Source organism: Eleginops maclovinus, chromosome 7 (assembly GCF_036324505.1).
Source record: "Eleginops maclovinus isolate JMC-PN-2008 ecotype Puerto Natales chromosome 7, JC_Emac_rtc_rv5, whole genome shotgun sequence".
Lineage (NCBI taxonomy): Eukaryota > Metazoa > Chordata > Actinopteri > Perciformes > Eleginopidae > Eleginops > Eleginops maclovinus.
Genome location: NC_086355.1, coordinates 440084 through 452177, shown reverse-complemented (window position 1 = coordinate 452177; position 12094 = coordinate 440084). Strand labels below are relative to the sequence as shown.

General features: G+C 47.3%; 1 protein-coding gene across 5 annotated transcripts; it reads left to right on the top strand.

Annotated features, from left to right (window-relative positions):
- Positions 1–5151: 5151 nt before the first annotated feature.
- arhgap15 (Rho GTPase activating protein 15) lies at positions 5152–10536 on the top strand. Of its 5 annotated transcripts, none has more exons than XM_063887879.1 (13): positions 5152–5206; positions 6199–6340; positions 6421–6486; positions 6689–6832; positions 7368–7457; positions 7581–7679; positions 7773–7896; positions 8637–8771; positions 8874–8972; positions 9180–9257; positions 9402–9536; positions 9748–9853; positions 10253–10536. In XM_063887879.1, the coding sequence occupies exons 1-13, from the start codon at positions 5193–5195 to the stop codon at positions 10434–10436; spliced, it is 1416 nt and encodes a 471-aa protein (XP_063743949.1). In that variant the 5' UTR covers positions 5152–5192; the 3' UTR covers positions 10437–10536. The 5 variants fall into 5 exon arrangements, with proteins under 5 accessions (XP_063743949.1, XP_063743954.1, XP_063743950.1 ...); XM_063887880.1 differs by having other exon boundaries at positions 5158–5206; positions 6164–6340; XM_063887881.1 differs by having other exon boundaries at positions 5171–5206; positions 6158–6340.
- The last annotated feature ends 1558 nt before the right edge of the window (positions 10537–12094 follow it).

Sequence of the window (12094 nt, the reverse complement as noted above, 5' to 3'; positions counted from 1 at the left end):
ATAAATGTGAAAAACCAGCAGCAAAGGTCGAAAGTAACCATTAGTGAAATGAAAGCAGCAGACACTGACCAGTGGGGCCAGTGAGACCAGCAGAGTATCTGGGTTTCGGCTGAGTGATAAACCAACAGAGATAACAGACTGCATCCTGCCGCCTCTAACTCTAGGCGTTCAGATCCCTTATTTTCTGTCAGTTATGAAAGGTTTGTTGATCGAGAATCATTTTGTGTTTTCTGCACTGGGGTTTAAGTCTTCAGTGAGCTTCATCAATAACACATATTATGGTATGTATTCATGTCAGAGTAGTCACACGTCTTCCTGATCAAACTGTGAAACCAAACCCCAACAGCAGATGGTCTTAGACAGAAAATCACTGATCATTATTGATGTTGTTATTAACGTCCTCTCATCATCATAAAGACGTCTCCCGGTGCCTCGCTCTCTCTCGCTCTCTGGGAGCCTGGGTGTTGAAGTCGCGCATGCACCCAGGCTCAGATTCCTGTACGCCAGCCGAGCGTTTCACAAACATCCGGAAACGTCAAACGTCTCTGTGTTCAGAGAGAAACGATAACACAGCTCCCTTTCTGCTGCTGAGGATTATTCCTTTCAATCAAGTACTTATTTAGTTTCGTGATGTTATTCTATTTATTGCATCTTTTTGAATGTATTTATTTTGTATTAGATTGTGTTTTAACTTATTAACTTTTTTATTTTGTTAGTATTCTATTTTGAACTTGTGTGTACGCTGGTCAGAAATCCAAATGTGTGATGAATTTAATAATCTATAATAACCACATGAACCTGGAAACAAATATACTTCACATAATTAATATATGATATATAATAATAATCATTTTCAGGGAAGATAAATAATATAATACAAACTAAAAGTTATATTTTAAGATCAATATTATTTAGTCCTGTGTTTTTGGAAAAGTCCTGTAAGTGTCGATTGCTCTGCAGTTATTCATCATTAATGATCATTTTCCAAAAATGTTGTGAAAAGTCTGAATTCCAAGATAAAATCTGAGGAAAAGTTACTTATGGAATGAACGGCTGCTTCCTGTGTGCACAGACCCCGCCCCCCTGAGAGTCAGGGTGCGTTTGATTTCTACAACAACAAAGAGACGAGACCTTTTGTAACAGAAATCCAGAGAAACAGACTCACCTCCTCTGCTCCGATCCTCACTGAGGGTCTCTGTGCTCCCACCTGAAGAATCAAAGCATTCATCACCAGACTCCTCCTCCTCATGCTCCTCCTCCTCCTCCTCCCTATCCTGCAGCCTCCACCTCCTCCTGCTTCGACAGACATGTGTAAACCAATCAGGCTCCATCATGCTTTCTTAATCTCAGAGATATTTTAGACCTTAGTTTCTAAATCCTGATGGAGGTAATTCATGCGTTAGTAGATCTGTGAGTCGCTTCTCCCTCCCTTCATACGTCCAGGATTAGGCCCACCCTTCCTGCTCCTTCACTGGATACCTGTTGCTTTTAGAATCTGCAGTAACTAACAAGGTGGTGCAGGATGTGGTTTTCTGTAGTTGACTTTCTGCTCCCTCCATAAGAAGCCAATGGTATGTTACCATTGGATTTTGGATTACTGTCAGAATTCTGGGAAATGAAGATTATTTTGAGAGCTCTATAAAAAGAAAATTCTAAGCAAAAGTGAGAATTTTGGGGAAAAAGTGGGACATTCGGGGGGTTTTTCAAAAATGTGTCAGAATTTTAACAAAAGTCCAAATTCTGATCAAAAGTGAGAATAGGAGCAACATTTCATATTTACAGTCAGACATCTGAGAAAGAAGGGAGAGTTTTATGGACAAACTCAAAAATGTAACCAGAATTTCTTAAGAAAAAATATGAATTTTAAAGAAGAAAATCTGAATATTGAGAAGATCAGAATTCTGATAACACATTCTTTTAGAAAACAAAGTGAGTTCTGAGTTTAATCACAGAACTCACTTTGGGTGAGGTCTCTTTTAAAACATGTAGTCCTTAACCTCTCCCTTCAAACCAAACATCTTACTGCTACTCAAAAGTATATTTGACATGAGCCAACAGCTTCCAGCACATGAGTGTGTCTCTGACAGAGAGCAGAGACACAGAGACACAGAGACACTGAGACACTGACAGACTGAGACACTGACACACTGACACACTGAGACACTGACACACTGAGACACTGACACACTGAGACACTGAGACACTTAGACACAGAGACACAGAGACACTGAGACACAGAGACACTTCGACACAGAGACACTGACACACTGAGACACTGACACACTGAGAAATTGAGACCCTGACACACTGACACACTGAGACACTGAGACACAGAGACACTGACACACTGAGACACTGACACACTGACACACTGACACACAGAGACACAGAGACACAGAGACACTGACACACTGAGACACTGAGACACTGACACACTGACACACTGAGACACTGACACACTGAGACACTGAGACACTGACACACTGAGACACTGAGACACTTAGACACAGAGACACAGAGACACTGAGACACAGAGACACTGACACACTGAGACACTGACACACTGAGACACTGAGACCCTGACACACTGACACACTGACACACTGAGACACAGAGACACTGACACACTGAGACACTGAGACACTGACACACTGACACACTGAGACACTGAGACACTGACACACTGAGACACTGAGACACTGAGATACAGAGACACAGAGACACTGACACACTGACACACTGAGACACTGACACACTGAGACACTGACACACTGAAACACTGAGACACTTAGACACAGAGACACTGAGACACAGAGACACTGACACACTGAGACACTGACACACTGAGACACAGAGACCCTGACACACTGAGACACTGAAACACTTAGACACAGAGACACTTAGACACAGAGGCACAAAGACACAGAGACACTGAGGCACAGAGACACAGAGACACTTAGACACAGAGACAATTAGACACAGAGACACATAGACACAGAGGCACAGAGACACAGAGACACTTAGACACAGAGACACTTAAACACAGAGACACTTACACACACAGACACTGAGACACAGACACACAAAGGACAAACTGAGACACAGAGACACTTAGACACAGAGACACTTAGATACAGAGACACAGACAGACATACTGAGACACATAGACACAGAGACACTGAGACACTGACGCACAGAGACACAGAGACACTTGAACACAAAGACACAGAGGCACAGAGACACAGAGACACTTAGACACACACAGACATACTGAGACACTGAGACACAGAGACATACTGAGACACAGAGACACTGGGACACAGAGACACTTAGACAAACACAGACATACTGAGACACTGAGACACAGAGACACAGAGACACACTGAGGCACATAGACACTGAGACACAGACACACACAGACATACTGAGACACTGAGACACAGAGACACAGAGACATACTGAGACACAGAGACACTTAGACACAGAGACACTGGGACACAGAGACACTTAGACACACACAGACATACTGAGACACTGAGACACAGAGACACAGAGACACACTGAGGCACATAGACACTGAGACACAGACACACACAGACATACTGAGACACTGAGACACAGAGACATACTGAGACACAGAGACACTTAGACACAGAGACACTGGGACACAGAGACACTTAGACACACACAGACATACTGAGACACTGAGACACAGAGACACAGAGACACACTGAGGCACATAGACACTGAGACACAGACACACACAAACATACTTAGACACAGAGACAAATAGACACTGAGACACAGACAGACAGAGGCACATAGACACTGAGACACAGACACACATAGACACAGAGACACTGACACACATAGACACAGAGACACTGAGACACAGAGACACTGAGACACAGAGACACAGAGACACTGACACACTGACACACTGAGACACAGAGACACAGAGACACAGAGACACTGAGACACAGAGACACTCAGACACTGAGACACAGAGACACTGACACACTGAGACACAGAGACACTGAGACACAGAGACACAGAGACACATAGACACAGAGACACAGAGACACTGACACACTGACACACTGAGACACAGAGACACAGAGACACTGAGACACAGAGACACAGATACACTGAGACACAGAGACATACTGAGACACAGAGACACTTAGACACAGAGACACTTAGACACACACAGACATACTGAGACACTGAGACACAGAGACACTGAGACACCGAGACACTGAGACTCTGAGACACTGACACACAGAGACTCTGAGACTCTGAGACTCAGAGACTCTGACAGACTGAGACACAGAGACACTGACACACTGAGACATTGAGGCACAGAGACACAGAGACTCTGAGACACTGAGACACAGAGACTCTGACAGACTGAGACACAGAGACTCTGAGACTCTTAGACTCAGAGACTCTGACACACTGAGACTCTGAGGCACAGAGACACTGAGACTCTGAAACACTGACACACTGAGACACTGAGACACTGAGACACTGACACACTGAGACACTGAGGCACAGAGACACTGAGACTCTGAGACTCTGACACACTGAGACACTGAGGCACAGAGACACTGAGACTCTGAGACACTGACACACAGAGACTCTGACAGACTGAGACACAGAGACACTGAGGCACAGAGACACTGAGACTCTGAGACACTGACACACTGAGACACTGAGACACTGAGACTCTGAGACACTGAGACTCTGACACACTGAGGCACAGAGACACTGAGACTCTGAGACTCAGAGACTCTGAGACTCTGAGACACTGAGACTCTGAGACACTCAGACTCTGAGACACTGAGACACTGACACACAGAGACTCTGAGACTCAGAGACTCTGAGACTCTGAGACACTGAGACTCTGAGACACTGAGACTCTGAGACACTGAGACTCTGAGACACAGAGACTCTGAGACATGTGAACCTGCGGGATGTTCAGGCCGGGAGCTCAGAGCCACCAGTGAAACCTCTGCGTTGGATTTTCTGAGTGATCCAGAAGCAACACCATGCAGTGTGCAGAGCGTCTGGTCGCAGCAGAGTGAGGTGAGGTTTTTTTAGTATCCAGGAAACGACGAGGTTGCAGCAGTTGAAGAAACCACGTGATGAGTCTCACTTCCTCTAACTGTCAGGACTCTGATCACACACAGATGGCGGGTTCGAGGTGAGATCGCATTCAATGATCGGTTTTTATTGTTCTGAAGGGTTTGGTTTCGGACTGGTCTGGGTCACCAGCATCACTGGCTGTGGTACTGGTTAGTTGGGTCGACTGAGGCTCAGGCCCGGACTCCCTGCTGTGTGTCTGGATTATCCTCTGCGTCTCTCGGTGTGTGTGCAGTGTGAGTGTTTGCAGGCGTGTGTGTCTCTGATAATACGGGTGTTAGGGTTACAGCTGTACCGTTTACACACTGTGAAACAAAGACAGAATGTGGACTTCCTGCTTCCGTACAGAGGCTGCACTGTGTTTCCTGTCACTGAAGATCTGGTGTCATTTGGTCCGTTAACGGAGGGCTAACGCAGAGACAGAGTGGGAGGGTAGAATCACAATCAAAATGTTAAACTTCCGAACTGCGAGCGCTCTCTGAGGAAACAGAGCGGCTGAGATGATCATTTATATTTGATCGTCCTTTAAGGTGTCCTCTCCTGCTGCTGCTCAGGTGGATATTAGGATGTATTGCCTCAGGCTGCTCTGATTGGTTGGCTCTATAATCCTCTAGAGTCATTTTCCGTTCCTCGTGAGTTTTGTTTTTATCGTTGCGCACTTACATCGTGCTGATGTTGTTGTGTAACGTCTGCTGTGGGAGGAGGAAATGTCACGCTGATTAGATTACATTACTTTGAGTTTGAAACACCCTCAGTACAACCATTTCTAACTAAACAGAGGAGAACCCAGTTAGAATCCTGAGAGAAAAGGGAGGTTTTTGAGATGAATGGCAACATGTTAACAAATGTGAGTATTCTGAGACAATATTGACTTCAGTGGCATCGTGGTTAAAAAACTGAATTCTGAGAAAAAAACTAAAAGATGTTTACTTTAGTTTCTGAATTTTGAGAAGAACTCTAAATTGAAGTTGGTAACTGCTGACTGTTTAACCGGCTGTGGCTCACCTGAAAGCTGCAGTTAGCGGTGCTGGTTACCTGTGTGTTGGTCCACAGAATCACTGCCAAGCCTGCGCTGCTGATGGAGCCTCTGCAGGGAGCCGTGCAGATGCGCATGAAAAGCTCCCAGAGCTCCGGAGAGCGCCTCAGTCAGTCCCGGTCCATGGTGCTGCAAGAGTCCGACCTGCCGCAGACAGCTGTAAGTCATAACCAAGAACCTTCGTCCTTCAGCGACAGCGCTGCGTTCTGAACCGTTCTAAGCTTTCCTTCCCTTCGTAGATCTCTCGGCATCGCAGGAATCAGTCTCAGCACAATGTCCTCGGTGTGGGAGGAGCTGAACCGCCGGTGAGTCTGTGATCCAGGACATACAACTGGCAGTTCAACTCAACTACGCTCAGCTCTACACACCTAAATACTGAGTGTGTGTGTGTGTGTGTGTGTGTGTGTGTGTGTGTGTGTGTGTGTGTGTGTGTGTGTGTGTGTGTGTGTGTGTGTGTGTGTGTGTGTGTGTGTGTGTGTGTGTGTGTGTGTGTGTGTGTGTGTGCAGGGGGAGATGAAAGGAGACCTCCTGAATGTGGCTAAGATTTCAGACAGCGGGAAGAAGCAGAGGAAGAACTGGACCGGGATGTGGAGCGAACTGACCTCAGATCAGCTGCTGCTTCACAAGGAGAAACAACAGGAAGCTGTGATGGTGAGGAAATACTATGTGTGTGTGTGTGTGTGTGTGTGTGTGTGTGTGTGTGTGGTGTGTGGTGTGTGGTGTGTGTGTGTGTGTGTGTGTGTGTGTGTGTGTGTGTGTGTGTGTGTGTGTGTGTGTGTCCATACTTACCATAACCATAACTCTTTCTCTTTATAGTGAAACTTTGATGTGTGACAACACAAGACACAAGGAAGGATGTAGGGATAAACGAGTCAAAGGTCGGAGGGATGAGGGGTGAGGGGTGAGGGGTGAGAGGTGGCAGGATGAAAGGACAGCCATTGAAAGGTGAGGGCATATAGGAGGTCCAATCGATGCCGGGATCAGGCATGAGGATTAAGAGAAGAGGGGATGAAGGGTATCATCAAGAAGAAGGTAAAGGGAATCGATCTTGAAGTGAGGCGCTGTGTTGCCATTGCTTTAAGCTTTGGGTTGAGGTTCAGGTTCAGGTTCATACAGCAGCATCTTTGGACCTGTATAAATCCAGTTGAGGTGCCTGACAACAGTAACTGTATATCTTTGTGTTCAGAAAGCAGGAGGTAAGACAGATGTGGTCCAGCTGTGCGGGGCTCTGATCGAGTGGACGCCAGAGAAGTCCAGCAGGAAAAACGTCTTCCAGGTAACACAAAACGTCACTCTCACACTGTCAGCTTTTAAACCTGGTTACCACTCAGAGGATTCAGGAGCTACAGCCGCCCCGATACAGACTGACTGACTGACCCATAGTGTTCTTGTATTCCAGATCACAACCAACACAGGAAGTGAGTACCTCCTTCAGGCGGACAGTCAATCCACTGCCAGTAAATGGTTTGGCGCCATCAGAAAGACCGTCGACTCTTCAGTAAGAACTCAACACCTTGATTCTGACACAAGACCTTCAGTACAGCTGCTAGAAATAAAGGCCTGCGTGTGGTCGTAACTCTTTTTCTTTCAGAGTAAACTTCCTCTGCGGCGGTCCAACAGCACAGAGTTCCTGCCCAGACACAGTTCACTCCCTGGACACGGATCCACGTCCAGTAATACCAAACAACGTAACCCGGTCCACAGGCGCTCCATCAGTGAGTAACAAACACATACATCTACAAACACAGACAAAAACATGACACGATAGGGAAGTAACTATGAATGATGAGTGAAGGGATTAGGGGGTAAAGGGATGAAGTGGTCAATGGTTGGAGAGATGGAGGGGTGAGGATGAAGGGATGATGGGTGGAAGGGAAGATAAGATGTAGGGAATAAAGGGTCGATAGTTGAAGGGATGAGTTGAGTGGGAGGGATGTTGTGGAGGATCAAGGAATATAGGGGAGGGATTAAAAGATAAAGGGGTGTGGGGGTCAATGGTGAAGAGATGAGGAGTCGGAGGATGAAGGGATGCAAGGTTCACAGGTGTAGGGGTGAAGGGATGTGGGTGAGGATGAAGGTATGTAGGGAGGAAAGGGTCAGTGGGTGGAGGGATGTGGGTGAGGATGAGGATGCAATATGGGTGAGGCTTAAGAGGTGAGGGATAAAGGTGAAGATGTGGTACGAAGAGTATGGGATGAATGGGAAGCAAAGCAGCGATGGGTCAAGAGATCGAAGAGAGACGGGTCCTGATGGCTTGACAGGTTTAGGTATCTCTCAGGTGATCAGGGTTGGGGTTGAGATGATGTAGATGTTAATATCAATGAAGTATCCCATGACGAGTTGTTTGTGAAAGATCCAACTCTACATCCAAGCTCCAAGAGAAAGCCTCCTGCTTATGAACCTGTGGCTAAGACTCTGAAATTCAGTTAAGGGTTAACGTGATGTTTCTGTGCAGACATGTTCGTCAGCTCTAAGCTGAAACATAGCGCCTCAGACAGCGCCGACAAGAGTGGAGTGAAGAACCGACTGAAGAAGTTCATCATCAGACGTCCTTCCATGAAGACCCTGCAGGAGAAAGGCCTCATTAAAGGTTAACCCCCCCTTTCGAGAGCTCTGTCTAACAGCATCATCACCTGGTGAACATCAGAGTGCACAGACCCGTTTGAATGCTTAATGTTGATGTTTTGTCCAGATCGAGTTTTCGGTTGCCACCTGTTGACTCTCTGTGAGCGGGAGGGATCCACCGTGCCGAGGTTCGTTCAGCTCTGTTTGAACGCCATTGAAAAGCGAGGTAGGTTCCCTAACAACAAAGACCGAAGAGGAAACATCTCCAGCAGTACCTTGAAACCTTGAAACCTTGAAACCTTTAGAAAACATGAGCAGCGTTTACTAAAAGCTCCCAGCTGCATCCTTTCTGTCAGCCCTTTGCAAAAGGGGCAATGGACTGTACAAATAAAAAGGCTCTGAGATTTGTCTCATATCTTCCTCATGGTCTCAGGTCTGGAGGTGGACGGGATCTACAGAGTCAGTGGAAATCTGGCGACCATCCAGAAACTTCGCTTCGTTGTGGATCAGGGTCAGTTTACAGGAACTTCATTAGAAATACTTTACTGTAAAGTACAACACTTATAGAGTACTTCTACTTTTACTAAAGTACTTCTCCCACCTGGCTATGTGATTTTAATATTGGTATCCATGCAAACATCACCTGCCCCCCCAGAGGAGGCCCTGGACCTGGACCAAAGTCAGTGGGAGGACGTCCACGTCGTCACTGGAGCCCTGAAGATGTTTTTCCGGGAGCTGCCGGAGCCGCTGTTTCCCTTCAGGTCCTTCCAGCCGTTAGTGGAGGCCATCAGTGAGTCAACCGGACTGCATGAGTCTGAACGTCAGAGGCGGCCAGAGAGGGGGTGTAGGGGTTTAGGGTTGAGGGGTGTGGGGGTGTAGGGTGGACACACTGTGCAGCTCCAGTAGTAGTGTTTAGAACTGTAGAGGAGAAGAACCCTCCTCCTGTTGATCCTGATAAACCACAGGGAGCACTAAAGATCTGCTGTCCTTCTTCTGAACAGAGATTAAAGAACCCGGACAGAAAGTTCAGGCTGTGAAGAAACTAATCCAGGATCTGCCCAAACCAAACCAGGACACCATGAAGCTGCTCTTCACCCACCTGCACAGGTATGCCCTCTCTGCTGTGATCAGATAGTCTGTAGTCCACGGTTTGTTGTTTGGAGTTAAACTTTACCTCCTCACATACAGCGCAGTCAGGGACCTGGTTCTCGTCCAGAGGTGGAAACTAAGTACATTAAGTTCTAACTAAGAAATGGAGGTACTTGACCTGAGTGTTTTTCCGCTTATGCTACTTACACGCTTACTAATATAAGTGGTGTTCAGCTGAGCCCCCTGCACAGTACCTCTGGAACCTGAAATATATTTAGACGATTATGCTTCTTCTATTTTATTTGGGTACATTTGAAGGCAGGACTTCAACAGAGTTAAACTGTAGCTGCTCTGAAGACTTCCTCCACCTCGGTTCTCGTCTCCAGAGCAGCTGATAAATACTGTGGTGTGTTTCAGGGTCCTGGGCTTCTCCAGGAAGAACCTGATGTCCACTCAGGGGATTGGCATCGTTTTCGGCCCGACGCTGATGTGGCCGGAGCTGGACGCAGGAAACATGGCGTTCAACATGGTGTACCAGAACCAGATCGTGGAGTTCATCCTCATCGAGAGCCCGGAGATCTTCAATCTGGACAGGAAGTAGTTTCCTGGACCTGATCACCAGCCGAGCTGAAAGAAGTAAACCCCTGCTGAAGAGTTTCAACAGAACTGGACTGTCAACAATAAACAGATGCCTGATGAGAGCCACATTTTCAGAACATCATTTCTTTTAGCTAACACAAACAGATACTAGATAAACAAACGCTGGAGCGTCGAGATCCAAAAATACCCATTCCTCTAAAAAACGAACAGAACAGGACATGTAAAAGATCAGCAAAATGTATCCTATGGTGGCCCACAGGTTCCAACGCGCTCAAATCTCTTCCATAAGGAGAAACACGCTGGGTGACATTCAAGACCATAAAGCTGTCTCTGTCTCTGTTGTTGTTTACCTGAAATGTTTTCTGCTCTTATTCTAACGATGTGATCACATGACTCCTTCTGATGTCACTGCAGATCTGCTGTGAGCTAGCTCGCTAACGTAGCTAACCTTCAGAAGTACTGACCAACTCTTCCAGTTCTGAGACAGACTCACTCTGAGACAGAGTCCAGCTTTATGATCCTGAACGTCACCCAGCGCTCCGGTCCCAGCTGTGTGCGTCTCTCTTTAGTGTCCCCTGGTCTCCAGCTGTGTGCGTCTCTCTTTAGTGTCCCCTGGTCTCCAGCTGTGTGCATCTCTCTTTAGTGTCCCCTGGTCTCCAGCTGTGTGCATCTCTCTTTAGTGTCCCCTGGTCTCCAGCTGTGTGCGTCTCTCTTTAGTGTCCCCTGGTCTCCAGCTGTGTGCGTCTCTCTTTAGTGTCCCCTGGTCTCCAGCTGTGTGCGTCTCTATTTAGTGTCCCCTGGTCTCCAGCTGTGTGCGTCTCTCTTTAGTGTCCCCTGGTCTCCAGCTGTGTGCGTCTCTCTTCAGTGTCCCCTGGTCTCCAGCTGTGTGCGTCTCTCTTTAGTGTCCCCTGGTCTCCAGCTGTGTGCGTCTCTCTTTAGTGTCCCCTGGTCTCCGTTGTGTGCGTCTCTCTTTAGTGTCCCCTGGTCTCCAGCTGTGTGCGTCTCTCTTTAGTGTCCCCTGGTCTCCAGCTGTGTGCGTCTCTCTTTAGTGTCCCCTGGTCTCCAGCTGTGTGTGTCTCTCTTTAGTGTCCCCTGGTCTCCAGCTGTGTGCGTCTCTCTTTAGTGTCCCCTGGTCTCCAGCTGTGTGCGTCTCTCTTTAGTGTCCCCTGGTCTCCAGCTGTGTGCGTCTCCCTTTAGTGTCCCCTGGTCTCCAGCTGTGTGCGTCTCTCTTTAGTGTCCCCTGGTCTCCAGCTGTGTGCGTCTCTCTTTAGTGTCCCCTGGTCTCCAGCTGTGTGTGTCTCTCTTTAGTGTCCCCTGGTCTCCAGCTGTGTGCGTCTCCCTTTAGTGTCCCCTGGTCTCCAGCTGTGTGCGTCTCCCTTTAGTGTCCCCTGGTCTCCAGCTGTGTGCGTCTCTCTTTAGTGTCCCCTGGTCTCCGTTGTGTTTGGTTTCTGCAGCTTTTAGTAAACTGCTCATGTTTCCTCTGCTGAATGTTCTCTAGATGCTGCATGTGTTGAAGAGCTGCTGCAGATGTTTCTGCATGAGTTCTGATTTGAGTTTCAGTATCTGCATCCTCTCTGAAGCTGCAGCTCCTCCTTATGGAAGAGTTTTGTTGTAGAGCGTTTACCCCTCGTCGGCTTCCGTACAAAACACAAAGACACG

What these genes read in the sequence shown, in the direction of transcription:
- arhgap15 (XM_063887879.1), top strand. An exon ending in AACAACAGGAAGCTGTGATG is followed by an intron (nt 6,833 to 7,367) that starts GTGAGGAAATAC and finishes CTTTGTGTTCAG; the next exon opens with AAAGCAGGAGGTAAGACAGA. An exon ending in GGTCCACAGGCGCTCCATCA is followed by an intron (nt 7,897 to 8,636) that starts GTGAGTAACAAA and finishes GTTTCTGTGCAG; the next exon opens with ACATGTTCGTCAGCTCTAAG.